Source organism: Salvelinus namaycush, chromosome 6 (genome assembly GCF_016432855.1).
Source record: "Salvelinus namaycush isolate Seneca chromosome 6, SaNama_1.0, whole genome shotgun sequence".
Classification (NCBI taxonomy): Eukaryota; Metazoa; Chordata; class Actinopteri; order Salmoniformes; family Salmonidae; genus Salvelinus; species Salvelinus namaycush.
In genome coordinates, this window is record NC_052312.1 from 11825834 (window position 1) to 11841113 (window position 15280).

Here is a 15280-nt window from a genome sequence, read left to right on the forward strand (position 1 = left end):
TGGCTGGATGTCCTTTGGGGCAGTGGACCATTGTTGATACACATGGGAAACTGTTGAGGGTGAAAAACACAGCATCGTTGCAGTTCTTGAAACAAACCAGTGCACCTGGCACCTACTACCATACCCTGTTCAAAGGCACTTAAATCTTTTGACTTGCCAATTCACCCTCTAAATGGCACACATATACAATCCATGTCTCAATTGTCTCAAGGCTTAAAAATCCTTCTTTAACCTCTCTCCACCCCTTCATCTACACTGATTGAAGTGGATTTAACAAGTGACATCAATAAGGGATCATAGACTGACCAGGTGAAAGCTATGTCATGGAAAGAGCAGGTGTTCTTAATGTTTTGTACACTCAGCGTATAAGTCAAATGAGTAAATATAACAATACCATGGATTAAACTATAAAATCTCTGACTCCAGAGACATTGAACAATTCAGTCAATAGGGATCAATACAATCCTGTCTTCATTTTTTTGACAAACTGTGGTATGCATGAAAATGGATTATCTGGAGCTAGCAGCACTGATACTAATAATAGCTGACTTATGTGATAAAACTGGATACGGAGGGAGAAAGAGACACTGACTATTAGGGTAAGGTTACCCTTATCTATGTAGTTCTTCCCTCTAGATTATCATTGAGTTTTATATAGCTAGGAAATGATCAGGACACTTGATCAAGATATTCCTATCATTGAACACTGATAAAAAATTTAAAAAATAGCGATCTCTCTAAAGATCCATTATCAGAATTCTTAGAAAGCTTATTTTAAAGCAATGTGGCAGTGAAAGCTTTCCACAACCCTGTGAGTTTTGCAGATCTTGTTTAAAAAAAAAAGGATTCTAAGTTTGCTAGTTCATCGATAAGACTTACAGTACACTGGTTATGTCAATTTGACAGAGTGCTTCTTCTGGACACACAGAAGAGTGACATAGGGCACCCCAATGAAGGCCCACTTTTCACTGGGCCAGAACTTGACCACGGGGCCCTGCTCTGGGGCCTCAGAGGCTGCGTCGAAGTAGGCAAAGCACACGCACCCAAGGTAGGAAGCCAGGCAGATGAGTATGTGCCTACGGAAACAGAGAGGGGTTCATCAGGGGTTAATTACACAAGTGGGGGCGGATTAAATCAAGTGGCAGGCAGAAAATGTTTAAAAGCCCTGGCATGACACTTTCCATGTAATAGTACTAAAATTGGACATACCATGCACAGTGCAAATAGGGGAAGTTGACAGAGGACCACATATCACAGAAGATCCTGTCACTGATCCAGCAGAGCAGTGCCAGTGTCCACCACATCCCAGTGAGCAGACCCAGCTTAAACACACGCAGGTTCTCACACCTACAGACAACAGACGCACATTTACAGAGCGTTTCAGAATTGAAATGTTGATTGCAGGCTTGTCCAAACTATGGCCAGCTATTTGTTTTTTTAACTGGCCCACTGCACAATTTCTGACATAAAATTGAATGAAGTGACAATGCTGAATTTGCCCTGACCTCTTGATCTCGGTTATGAGCAAGGCGGTGCAGGGGATGCCCAGGCTCATTAGAGAGATGGCGTTGATGGCAGGTTTGACGAACGCCAGTCCTGTGGTGATTCCTGAGAGGATCCCAATGACCACTTTGAACCTTATCCTGGGGGAGAGAAGAAGTTGAGCTGTCACTCAACATACATAAATAGATCCGAATGGGAATAATCAAACACCCTTTAGTTGTTAACTCACTTCACTTGAATGTATGCCGTTTTGAAAGCATGACTGTGTGTATCAGTGGCGGTCGGTACCGTTTAAAGATTAACTGAAGTTAAGGTGATTTTGATAACCAAATGTGATAAAGAAGCATGTTCCTACCCTTAAAACTTCTGACAACTCATATTTATGTAAAAAAGAAAAATTGCCTCATCTGACTACTGTGTGCCGCCATCTTGATAACGTGTCATCAATGACATCACTTGAATGGTTCGTCTGACAGGCAGCCCAGATTACAATGCATGTTAGTAGCCTCATTGAGAATGTTTTCATTTTAACAATAATAAAAAATATATGAAAAAAAGTGCCTTTTTAGAAGGCTATCCTGTTCGAGACTAGCCAGGTAACATGGCATGAACAATAAATGTACAAAAAAATATATACTGTGCAAGGTGGGCTAGCTATCCAGATAGTTGAGCTTGCTGTGGTTTTGGACTATCATTGATGAATATTTTGCTAGCTAGCTGAACAGGTTGCTACAGAGCATGATTTTACTATGGGCATTGGCAGCATCATTTGGCAAGTCTCACAACTAGCTGCAATTGATTTAATAGGAGTGGACACTGAACAACCCTAGATGTCTGTAGCTAATGCTTTCAGAACAGACACCTAGCTAGCTTGCATTGACTGAATACTCGTTTTTATAACCCAGCCTCTCCTAGGTTTGGCACATCTGAAGTCCCTCACTGCAAACCATATTGAATACCATTTAATGCATAGTGCACACAATCTGCCTGCAATAGTGACTTTATTATTGTGGGCATTACCATGCAGTTAGCTTACTAACCTTGTTTGCTGTAAGCTAGCTGGCTATCTTTGGCTAACACAGTAAGATACGAAGCCCATGTCAATACTACTGTAATGTTTAACACAGCTAGACCTTGATCAAGTGGGCAAGTGGGTTGTTGACTGGACTATACAGGCTTATTCGAAGCTAGCTACCTGCTTTGTTATTGAGGACATCATGCATTTAGCTAGCTTGCTAATGTTGATCTGACCAAAAAAGTATCAAAAAATGGACAGCTGCACCATACAGGTTTCAAAATAGTTGGGAGGAGAATTTCGATGTATCGATTCCATAGCACATGGTTTATGAACTGATACATAAAATGACTCCGGATTCAAAACGTAAGAGTTTTTCAATTTAAATTACACAAAATTCTTGCAACCAATTGAATGTAATATATATACAACTATCCCAGCTCTGCAGATTTTGCTGCTAAGAGACTGAATCATTAGATCACTTGTTTTTGTACTGCCCATTTTGGTCGCAGGTTCAGGAATAGCTGAAAAAATTCCAAATTGACTTGGAGCTAACTCTGCAAATAGCACTGCTGGGTGATTTGATAAGTCATAGTCAATCGATCAATAATATGATAATACTCTTATCAAAGGTGTTCATCTTTCATTTACAATCTGTAGAAACTATGAGAATAGGTTGAGAACTTTTGAGAAACATCACAATGGAAAACTATATGGCAGCTAGAAATCAAAACTGGATGGTCTTCAGAGATAGATGGGAGGGGTTGAGGGTAGCCTAAAAAACAAACAAAAGATAACTCATGTAAAATCTACTGTCCGTCAAATGTATGCAGTAGGTATAAACTGGAAGTAGAAGCCTAAGTATTGTTGTCCATTAGTTTACTCCAATTAGGTGAGGGGTGGTAGGGTTGGGGGGAAATTATAAAGAAGGGAAATACAGTGCATTTGGAAAGTATTCAGACCCCTTGACTTTTTCAACATTTTGTTATGTTAAGCCTTATTCTAAAATGGATGAAATTGTTTTTCCCCCTCATCAATCTACAAACAATACCCCATAATGACCAAGCAAAAATTGTTTTCTATACATTTTGGAAAATGTATAAACATTTAAAAAACTGGAATTATCTCATTTACATACAGTGGGGCAAAAAAGTATTTAGTCAGCCACCAATTGTGCAAGTTCTCCCACTTAAAAAGATGAGAGAGGCCTGTAATTTTCATCATAGGTACACTTCAACTATGACAGACAAAATGAGAAAAAAAAATCCAGAAAATCACATTTTAGGATTTTTAATGAATTTATTTGCAAATTATGGTGGAAAATAAGTATTATTTTCAATAACAAAAGTTTATCTCAATACTTTGTTATATACCCTTTGTTGGCAATGACAGAGGTCAAACATTTTCTGTAAGTCTTCACAAGGTTTTCACACACTGTTGCTGGTATTTTGGCCCATTCCTCCATGCAGATCTCCTCTAGAGCAGTGATGTTTTGGGGCTGTTGCTGGGCAACACGGACTTTCAACTCCCTCCAAAGATTTTCTATGGGGTTGAGATCTGGAGACTGGCTAGGCCACTCCAGGACCTTGAAATGCTTCTTACGAAGCCACTCCTTCGTTGCCCGGGCGGTGTGTTTGGGATCATTGTCATGCTGAAAGACCCAGCCACGTTTCATCTTCAATGCCCTTGCTGATGGAAGGAGGTTTTCACTCAAAATCTCACGATACATGGCCCCATTCATTCTTTCCTTTACACGGATCAGTCGTCCTGGTCCCTTTGCAGAAAAACAGCCCCAAAGCATGATGTTTCCACCCCCATGCTTCACAGTAGGTATGGTGTTCTTTGGATGCAACTCAGTATTCTTTGTCCTACAAACACGACGAGTTTAGTTTTTACCAAAAAGTTCTATTTTGGTTTCATCTGACCATATGACATTCTCCTAATCTTCTTCTGGATCATCCAAATGCTCTCTAGCAAACTTCAGACGGGCCTGGACATGTACTGGCTTAAGCAGGGGGACACGTCTTGCACTGCTGGATTTGAGTCCCTGGCGGCGTAGTGTGTTACTGATGGTAGGCTTTGTTACTTTGGTCCCAGCTCTCTGCAGGTCATTCACTAGGTCCCCCCCGTGTGGTTCTGGGATTTTTGTTCACCATTCTTGTGATCATTTTGACCCCACGGGGTGAGATCTTGCGTGGAGCCCCAGATCGAGGGAGATTATCAGTGGTCTTGTATGTCTTCCATTTCCTAATAATTGCTCCCACAGTTGATTTCTTCAAACCAAGCTGCTTACCTATTGCAGATTCAGTCTTCCCAGCCAGGTGCAGGTCTACAATTTTGTTTCTGGTGTCCTTTGACAGCTCTTTGGTCTTGGCCATAGTGGAGTTTGGAGTGTGACTGTTTGAGGTTGTGGACAGGTGTCTTTTATACTGATAACAAGTTCAAACAGGTGCCATTAATACAGGTAACGAGTGGAGGACAGAGGAGCCTCTTAAAGAAGAAGTTACAGGTCTGTGAGAGCCAGAAATCGTGCTTGTTTGTAGGTGACCAAATACTTATTTTCCACTATAATTTGCAAATAAATTCATTAAAAATCCTACAATGTGATTTTCTGGATTTTTTTTTCTCATTTTGTCTGTCATAGTTGAAGTGTACCTATGATGATAATTACAGGCCTCTCTCATATTTTTAAGTGGGAGAACTTGCACAATTGGTGGCTGACTAAATACTTTTTTGCCCCACTGTATATAGACAGGAGTGTGCCTTTCCAAATCATGTCCAACGTATGTCTGACTACGTACATCTCCGACTCACAGACACACATTTGTTGTGTCGTCATTTCCGGTCACAACTTGTAGACTTGTTTACGTGCTGCTGTGCGGTTTGTTGCTAACGTTTCTTTGCTACCTGCCAACTTTACGGTTTTTACTTTTTAATTACCGTTTTATATTTATTTTTCCATCGCTCTACTTTTTTCATTAAACTTTTTCACCCTGGACGCTTTATCTGGACATGGTTCTACACGACCTCCACGAACCGAAGCTAAGTAGTAACACTAACATTATGCCTTCTAATTGCAGTCGCTGTACTCATAATACACAGGAGAACGATCGCCTTATGGCGAGGATAGCCGTGCTGGAAGCCCAGCTTCAGACGCAATCATTAGGCAAGGGTAATTTAAGTGTAGGAAAGGATGAAACAGCATCTGTGCCACTGTCATGAAGTTGGCCGTTGGTGAGGTTTATGACCCCCCATAAATAACTTTCCCCCTTTTCTCTCTCTACTCTACAGAGTGGCTCTTGGAAAGCCCTTTGTTAACAGAGTCTGGTGACATCAAAAGGTGGGGAACAGAATCATATTTCGGTAATTCAACCACTTGAAAATATGCGTTGGTACTTAATGAATATGATGTCAGATCAGTTGGCGTCTGAGACATTATTACTGATGATAGGATGACATGAACTGTATCTTGGAAAGTTTACACATTCTAGTTATCAGATTCACATGGAATTGTTGTGCAATTTAAATGTTTAAATATGAAACTATTTGTGAAAAGATTAAATGTAATTTTAGCTTCTAAATGAGAGAATTGGTTTTCATTAGTGAACTAGGCTCAACTCAGTGGCCCCGCCCATGTGATCAGACATTGGTTGTAAACTATGAAACATGCCCCTCTTTCCTACCACTATATACGCCCCTGTACGAAAATGTAACTGTGTTCCGAGGACAGGAGGACGACGGTCCTTACGTTAAAAGGGCTAAGATAATAACCTAACGAAATTAGCATCGTGTTCAACATGAAGGTGACGATCGACATGCCGAAAAGATGAATTTCGACTATACCAGCCAGAATATAGCATGAGCTTAAAAGTATGGCAACTTGGTATGAACTTTGAACTCTTATTCACGCCAGAAGTGATACCTCCTAGCCGTTGAGTTAGCAGCAGTCACTGTAAACGTGGGCTAGGAAAGGACGGACGACGTATCCAGTCTAACACACAACGACGATACTACAACGTATCCAGTTTACCACCAGAGACATTCTTCAGAGGACAAGAGATCCCTGCTGGGCAACCCGGCCTTCCATCTACGACCAACCTATTGAAGCGCAGCTCAGAGTATATATTCCTTGCATTTTCCTTTTCCAAATGGGCGGTTATTTAGAATGCATAAGATTCTGTATTTACGATAGCATAGCGTCTCCCTTTGTTACTCAGTCTTCCCGCGCTTTCATTCAAGCCCAACCACCTCTCTTTGTGTAACCAGCCGCCATTAACGGTTCCGTCCACCAGGGACGTTTTCTTGTGTGACATAATTAGTATTCAATGTATGATCCATTCTGTGTATATGTAATCCTGTATGATTATTTAGGTATTTAGTAAATAAATAATTAAACCAAATTTTGTATTGCTGATTCAACTTTTTAGCCAGGGTTCGTGAAGATAACCAAGAATTTACAACTTTCCGATCAGACTGAATAGGGTGACGATTAAATATTGACTGCTATTGAGGTAAAAGATTACCAGGTCTTTAAGAGTTTATTCGGAAGATAACAGCTCTATAAATATTATTTTGTGGTGCCCCGACTTTCTTGTTAATTACATTTACATGATTAGTTTAATCAGGTAATATTAATTACAGTAGAGATTATTTTATAGAATAGCATGTCATATCACTTAATCTGGCATAGCAAAGACACGACACCCCCAATAAGTACAGATAGTAGTAAAAATCCCCTCGCAACATAGCTTCAGCGTGTAAATCAGCTAGAAAGATGTGTCGCATCGAGTAATTGTCTCTGGCCCCCTTCCAGTTAGGGGGAGTGATGAGCTCTACAGCAGTCTCACAACTCAATCGCTGGTTGAAAACTGTTTCCTGCCCTTCCCAAAAGATAGAATTTGTAGATAATTGGCCCTCTTTCTGGGAATCACCCACAAACAGGACCAAGCCTGGTCTGCTGAGGAGTGACGGACTCCATCCTAGCTGGTGGGGTGCTCTCATCTTATCTATGAACATTGAGGAGTTAGAGCCCTGTCTATCTCCAAAATGAGAAGGGTGCAGGCCAGACAGCAGGCTGTTAGCCACCCTGCCAGCTTAGTGGAGTCTGCCACTAGCATAGTCAGTGTAGTCAGCTCAGCTATCCCCATTGAGACCGCGTCTGTGCTTCGATCTAGGTTGGGCAAAACTAAGCATGGCGGTGTTCGCCTTAGCAATCTCACTGGAATAAAGACCTCCTCCATTCCTGTCATTATTGAAAGAGATTGTGATATCTCACATCTCAAAATAGGGCTACTTAATGTTAGATCCCTCACTTCCAAGGCAGTTATAGTCAATGAACTAATCACTGATCATAATCTTGATGTGATTGGCCTGACTGAAACATGGCTTAAGCCTGATGAGTTTACTGTGTTAAATGAGGCCTCTCCTCCTGGTTACACTAGTGACCATGGCCCAGATTCACAAAACCTTCTTCAGAAGAAATTTCTTCTTAACTGCAATTTTTTCCTTAACTATAGATTTATGAAGAAAGTTAATCTTGGAAACGTTGTTAAGCTATTTAGTTTGTTTCTCCTTTAGCAAAAGTTAAGAAGAAATTCAATTCTTGAAAATAACATTTTTAGATTTGTTCTTAATTCCAAGATAGCTAAATCCTTGTCTTAAACTCAGGCAGTGAGAGAATAAGCGCATGAAAGCAATTGCACATGTTTAATTCACTCACAAAGTTCATCTGAAAGTTTCAGTATTGATTATTTTAAACCCAAGAACATGTTTTAGAACAGTAATCTCAGTAGGAAATAGCTAACATGATTGTCGGTTGCCTAGCAACAAACATTTTAAGAAGATTCTAACAAGATATTTGACAAGTTTGTAGGAAAATCATGAAATCTTAAGATACTGTGGAGGAATTGCACTTACAAACTATCTTATCAACTTATTTTTTCTTTCTTTCTTAAGACTCTTCTTAGGTTTTTGGGTAAGAAGTGTTTTGTGAATCTGGGTCCATATCCCCCGCGCATCCTGCAAAGGCGGAGGTGTTGCTAACATTTACGATAACAAATTTCAATTTACAAAAAAAAAAAAAGTACTGTGTCTTCGTCTTTTGAGCTTTTAGTCATGAAATCTATGCAGCCTACTCACTTTTTATAGCTACTGTTTACAGGTCTCCTGGGCCATATACAATGTTCCTCGCGGAGTTCCCAGAATTCCTAACGGACCTTGTAGTCATGGCAGATAATATTCAAATTTTTGGTGACTTTAATATTCACATGGAAAAGTCCACAGACCCACTCCAAAAGGCTTTTGGCGTCATCGACTCAGTGGGTTTTGTCCACCATGTCTCCGGACCTACTCACTACCACAGTCATACTCTGGACCTAGTATTGTCCAGTGGAATAAATATTCTGGATCTTAATGTTTTTCCTCATAATCCTGGACTATCGGACCACCATTTTATTACGTTTGCAATCGCAACAAATAATCTGCTCAGACCCCAACCAAGGATCATCAAAAACCGTGCTATAAATTCTCGAACAACCCAAAGATTCCTAGATGGCCTTCCAAACTCCCTCCACCTACCCAAGGACGTCGGAGTTCAAAAATCGGTTAACCACCTGAGGAACTAAATGTAACCCTGCATAATACCCTAGATGCAGTCGCACCCCTAAAAACAAAAATAATTTGTAATAAGAAACTAGCTCCCTGGTATACAGAAAATACCCGAGCCCTGAAGCAAGCTTCCAGAAAATTGGAAAGGAAATGGCGCTCTACCAAATGGGAAGTCTTCCAACTAGCTTGGAAAGACAGTACCGTGCAGTATCGAAGAGCCCGCACTGCTGCTCGATCATCATATTTTTCCAACTTAATTGAGGAGAATAAGAACAATCCCAAATTAATTTTTTATACTGTCGCAAAGTGAACTAAAAAGCAGCATTCCCCAAGAGAGGATGGCTTTCACTTCAGCAGTGATAAATTTATGAACTTCTTTGACGAAAAGATCATGATCATTAGAAAGCAAATTACGGACTCCTCTTTAAATCTGTGTATTTCTCCAAAGCAGTTGTCCTGAGTCTGCACAACACTGCCAGCGCCTATGATCAAGGGAAACACTCAAGTTTTTTAATCCTATATCTCTTGACACATTGATGAAAATACTCTTAGCCTCTAAACCTTCAAGCTGCATACTGGACCCTATTCCAACTAAACTACTGAAAGAGATGCTTCTTGTGCTTGGCCCTCCTATGTTGAATACAATAAAACGGCTCCCTATCCACCAGATGTGTACCAAACTCACTAAAAGTGGCAGTAATAAAGCCTCTCTTGAAAAAGCCAAACCTTGACCCAGAAAATATTTAAAAAACTAAATCGGCCAATATCGAATCTCCCATTCCTCTCAAAAAAAATGAAAAAGCTGTTGTATACGAAACGCTTCAGTCTGGTTTTAGACCCCATCATAGCACAGACTGCACTCGTGAAGGTGGTAAATTACCTTTTAATGGCGTCAGACCAAGGCTCTGCATCTGTCCTTGTACTCCTAGACCTTAGTGCTGCTTTTGATACCATCGATCACCACATTCTTTTGGAGAGATTGGAAACCCAAATTGGTCTACATGGACAAGTTCTGGCCTGGTTTAGATCTTATCTGTCAGAAAGATATCAGTTTGTCTCTGTGGATGGTTTGTCTTCTGACAAATCAACTGTAAATTTCAGTGTTCCTCAAGGTTACGTTTTAGTTCCACTACTGTTTTCACTATATATTTTACCTCCTGATGATGTCACTCAGAAACATAATGTTAACTTTCACTGATATACGGACGATACACAGCCGTACATTTCGATGAAACATGGTGAAGCCCCAAAATTGCCCTCCCTGGAAGCCTGTGTTTCAGACATAAGGAAGTGGATGGCGGCAAATTTTTTACTTTCAACCTCGGACAAAACAGATGCTAGTTCTAGGTCCCAAGAAACAAAGAGATCTTCTGTTGGATCTGACAATTCATCTTGATGGTTGCACAGTCATCTCAAATAAAACTGTGAAGGACCTCGGCGTTACTCTGGACCCTGATCTCTCTTTTGACGAACATATCAAAAATATTTCAAGGACAGCTTTTTTCCATCTTTGTAACATTGCAAAAATCAGAAACTTTCTGTCCAGAAATGATGCAGAAAAATTAATCCATGCTTTTGTCACTTCTAGATTAGACTACTGCGATGCTCTACTTTCCGGCTACCCGGATAATCCACTAAATAAACTTCAGTTAGTGCTAAACACGGCTGCTAGAATCTTGACTAGAACCAAAAGATTTGATCATATTACTCCAGTGCTAGCCTCTATACACTGGCTTCCTGTTAAGGCTAGGGCTGATTTCAAGGTTTTACTGCTAACCTACAAAGCATTACATGGGCTTGTTCCTACCCATCTTTCGGATTTGGTCCTGCCGTACATACCTACACATACTCTACGGTCACAAGACGCAGGCCTCCTTACTGTCCCTAGAATTTCTAAGCAAACAGATTGAGGCAGGGCTTTCTCCTATAGAGCTCCATTTTTATGGAATGGTCTGCCTATCCATGTAAGAGACTTTACTGAAGGCTCATCTCTTCAGTAGGTCCTATGATTGAGTGTAGTCTGGCCCAGGCGTGTGAAGGTGAACGGAAAGGCACTGGAGCGATGAACCGCCCTTGCGGTCTCTGCCTGGCCGGTTCCCCTCTCTCCACTGGGATTCTCTGCCTCTAACCCTATTACGGGGGCTGAGTCACTGGCTTACTGGTGCTCTCCCATGCGTCACTTGAGTGGGTTGAGTCACTGACGTGATCTTCCTGTTGGGATTGGCGCCCCCCTCGGGTTTGTGCCGTGGGGGAGATCTTCACGGGCTATACTCGGCCTTGTCTCAGGGTAGTAGGTTGGTGGTTTAAGATATCCCTCTAGTGGTGTGGGGGCTGTGCTTTGGCAAAGTGGGTGGGGTTATATCCTGCCTGTTTGGCCCTGTCCGGGGGTATCGTCGAACAGGGCCACAGTGTCTCCCGACCGCTCCTGTCTCAGCCTCCAGTATTTATGCTGCAATAGTTTGTGTCGGGGGGCTAGGGTCAGTTTGTTATATCTGGAGTATTTCTCCTGTCTCATCTGGTATCCTGTGTGAATTTAAGTATGCTCCCTCTAATTCTCTCTCTCTCTTCCTCTCAGAGGACCTGAGCTCTAGGACCATGCCTCAGGACTACCTGGCCTGATGACTCCTTGCTGTCCCCAGTCCACCTGGTCATGCTGCTGCTCCAGTTTCAACTGTTCTGCCTGTGGCTATGGAACCCTGACCGGTTCACTTGACGTGCTGTCCTGTTGCACCCTCTACAACCACTGTGATTATTATTATCTGACCCTGCTGGTCATCTATGAACGTTTGAACATCTTGGCCATGTTCTGTTATAATCTCCACCCGACACAGCCAGAAGAGGACTGGCCACCCCTCAGAGCCTGGTTCCTCTCTAGGTTTCTTCCTAGGTTCTGGCCTTTCTAGGGAGTTTTCCTAGCCACCGTGCTTCTACATCTGCATTGCTTGCTGTTTGGGGTTTTAGGCTGGGTTTCTATACAGCACTTTGTGACATCGGCTGATGTAAAACGGCCTTTATAAATACATTTGATTGATTGATCAATTGAATTTACCAGAGGTGGACTCAAAACAAGTTGTAGAAACATCAAGGATGATCAATGGAGACAGGATGCACTTGAGCTCAATTTCGAGTCTCATAGCAAAGGGTCTGAATACTTATGTAAATAAGGTACTTCCTCTCACCTTTTTCCTTCATTTGTGAACTTCATTGCACAACACAACAGCTGTCTGTTGTGAAGATGAAGAAAAAAACTCTCCAAGCCAAACCTTCCTACCATGACCGCTAACCGCTACACAGCCTACATCGTTGTCACCATATTAGCTAACGTCATAGTCAACATAGCTACTAGAACTAACACGTTAGTAAACCCACAATCCAATATGTGTACAAACACACAGTACAGTATACAGCAAGCATTTTAGCAGGTACACCGGCGGGCCCCATTGGCAATAAATGAATAAAACCGAAAGCTTACCTTGACTTGGAAGAGTTGCAGTGTTGGATAGCCTTAGCATTCCTCTCTTTTTGAGTCAGGTTGTTGAGTAGGCTAAATTAGCTGCATTAGCTAGCTTAATAAGTGAAAGGTAAACTAAAAAGAACCAAAAAAATACAACAAAATATAGATAGCTCTCTCTTTCTCTCTACTGCTTCTCCTTAATTTTTTGCATAAATTAAATGTTCAAAACTGTTCCACTACTGTGTTTCTCTTTAAGTCCACTACTCACCACACGTTATGCACTGCAGTGCTAGCTGTAGCTTATGCTTTCAGTACTAGATTCCTTCTCTGATACCTTGATTGGATGGCTAACATGTCAGTTAATGTTGGAGGACATCCTCCGGAAGTTATCATAATTACTGTGGTAGTCTATGGAAGGGGACCTTCTAGGTTTTGTATTGAAGTCAATGCACCCAGAGGAGGACAGAAAATAGCTGTCCTTTGCTACACCGTAGTGCTACCATAGAAGGCTACTGTAGACCTTCATCGCTAACCCCAGTTATTTGGTGACATGTGAACATATTTACTATAGTTTTATCTAAAAAGGATCACTTTTTTAATGTTTCACTGTTTATATTTTTATGAAATTCACTGAGTAAGATGGTCCTCCCCTTCCTCCTCTGAGGAGCCTCCACCGGCGTGTATGTGTGTGTGTCACTTGCCTGTTTCTGCGGAAGCTCTTGGGCAGGTATCTCTTTGGGAACCACATGCCGATGGCACACATGAGCACCCACAGGATGGCCAGCTCGTCCAGCATCTGGCCCAGGAAGCTAAGGGTGGCATGGAAGTAAGTGGATCCAATGCCTGGGAGAAGAGACAATGTTTACAGAGAGTACGATGTGAGTAGAATACACAATCTGCCATCTATAGGCTTAGGCTAGATGCTGAGGAGATCGTCTATCTAGACATCCTGGTTGCCTCCCACAATGTTCCGGGTTAGGGTTGGATTTTCCGAGACTACTGAGGAGAGGCAACTCATGTGTAGGATTTGGGAGTGACACCAAAAGATGCATATCTGCTGAACCAGAATCTGGCTTTACAGGAGTCATTGATATGGCAATACTCCTTTAAGCCCAGGAAGCAGCCATTCAACTTGCCATTCACCAGCTTTTCAAGCATTAAAATGCCTAAATAAGTTTGTTACTCACCAAATATGGAGGTGCCTGGAGGCAATTTTTCTGTTGCTTGTAAATTATTTATTTAGACTTTTTTTGGAAGTACATACAGGCCGTGAAGGCAGTAAATGACGAGTTTCTCGTCGAAACTTTGGTGAGTAACGCAGGTATTTTGACAATATAACGATGAAAAAGTTGGTGAATGGCTTGACGATTAAACAACTCCACGATTTACAATGGAGTTGAGCGGCTAGAGCGGCTACTAATGTGGCCAGACTGGAGATCCGACATCAAATAGTATTTGGTTTTTATAAAAACTACTGATTTCAGCACCCAAGGAATAGTCAGCAATTACACACATTACATTGTTATGTGTAAATGCGGGCTATTCTTTAGGCGCTGAAATCAGTAGGTTTTTAAAGAAAAACATAATTTGATGTGACATCGGGCCTCCAGTCCGCCCACACTAGTTGCCACTCAACTCCATCATAAATTGTGGAGTTGAGTCAGCTAGTGAATGGCATGTTGAATGGCTGCTTCCTGTGCTTAAAAGGAGATCCCCATATCAACGTCTCCTGTAAAGCCAAATTCTGGTTCACATCCCTGCTAAGTTCTGGCAGTGTCATTTAAAAAAGTTAGAGCAGTAGACTTACCAACCACAACCAGCAAAGCCCAGATCAGATATATCCCACTGTTGAAATGTGTAGCATATTGTCGAAACAGACACATCAAAATAGGTGGCAAAATAAAAAACAGTATGTTGCTGATCTGCAATGAATAACAAAATATAGGGGAGGAAATTGATTATGAGCAGATTGAACATATCTTTCACATTAGACATGACATTAGGCCTAAAGCCCCCAAAAAAGTTAAAATGTGATCAACCAGGAACATCTTTACCGTATTGTAGAACTCTGCAATTCCAGGGTAAATAAGATAATTTCCTTCACACCAATCCACTTCGGAGCTACCTTGACTCCAGAATACAAGATTGCTCATGTTTATAGATAACGTTAGCCAAAACTGCAAAATGACCTCGCTAACTAGCCAGCTATGTCATTTGAGTAGGAGAATAAGTTGGATACAAATTTGTAGCTGATAAAAAAAGAATCACTTTTACCGAATTGTCATGTTCGTACCTGATAATGCACGAGGTTGACTTACAAATAACTATTTTAAAGTAGTTAAACTAACTACCTGTAATGTTTTGAAAGTACACTATTTGGACTATCAGAGCTAACGGAGATATAATCGTATATGTCAACAACCGTGTGTACAGCTGTACTTGTACGTCACAAAAATTGAACTTCCGGTTTTTTACCTTCAAAATAAAAGCCCTCTCGATACACTGGGAAAGTGGATCGGTACCACTTTTGGTGTTTTGGGTGAAAGTCTCTGCTGTGTCTGAGTCTCTGGCAGAACCCTCTTATGTCTTGTCTTCCGTGGCTGTGACCTCCTGGCCCAGACCAAAAAATGTTGAACTAAATTAAATTTAAAAAACTAGCACTGGGAAAATGTACTTACTTCGTTTGTGATTCAGTGTGGTTG

General features: G+C 41.3%; 1 protein-coding gene across 1 annotated transcript; it reads right to left on the reverse strand.

Annotated features, from left to right (window-relative positions):
• Positions 1–15280, reverse strand: LOC120049652 (alkaline ceramidase 2-like). Its single transcript, XM_038995984.1, has 7 exons — positions 14633–15280; positions 14386–14500; positions 13280–13421; positions 1506–1643; positions 1210–1347; positions 880–1076; positions 1–50 (listed from the first exon to the last, which is right to left on the reverse strand). The coding sequence occupies exons 1-6, from the start codon at positions 14729–14731 to the stop codon at positions 890–892; spliced, it is 819 nt and encodes a 272-aa protein (XP_038851912.1). The 5' UTR covers positions 14732–15280; the 3' UTR covers positions 1–50; positions 880–889.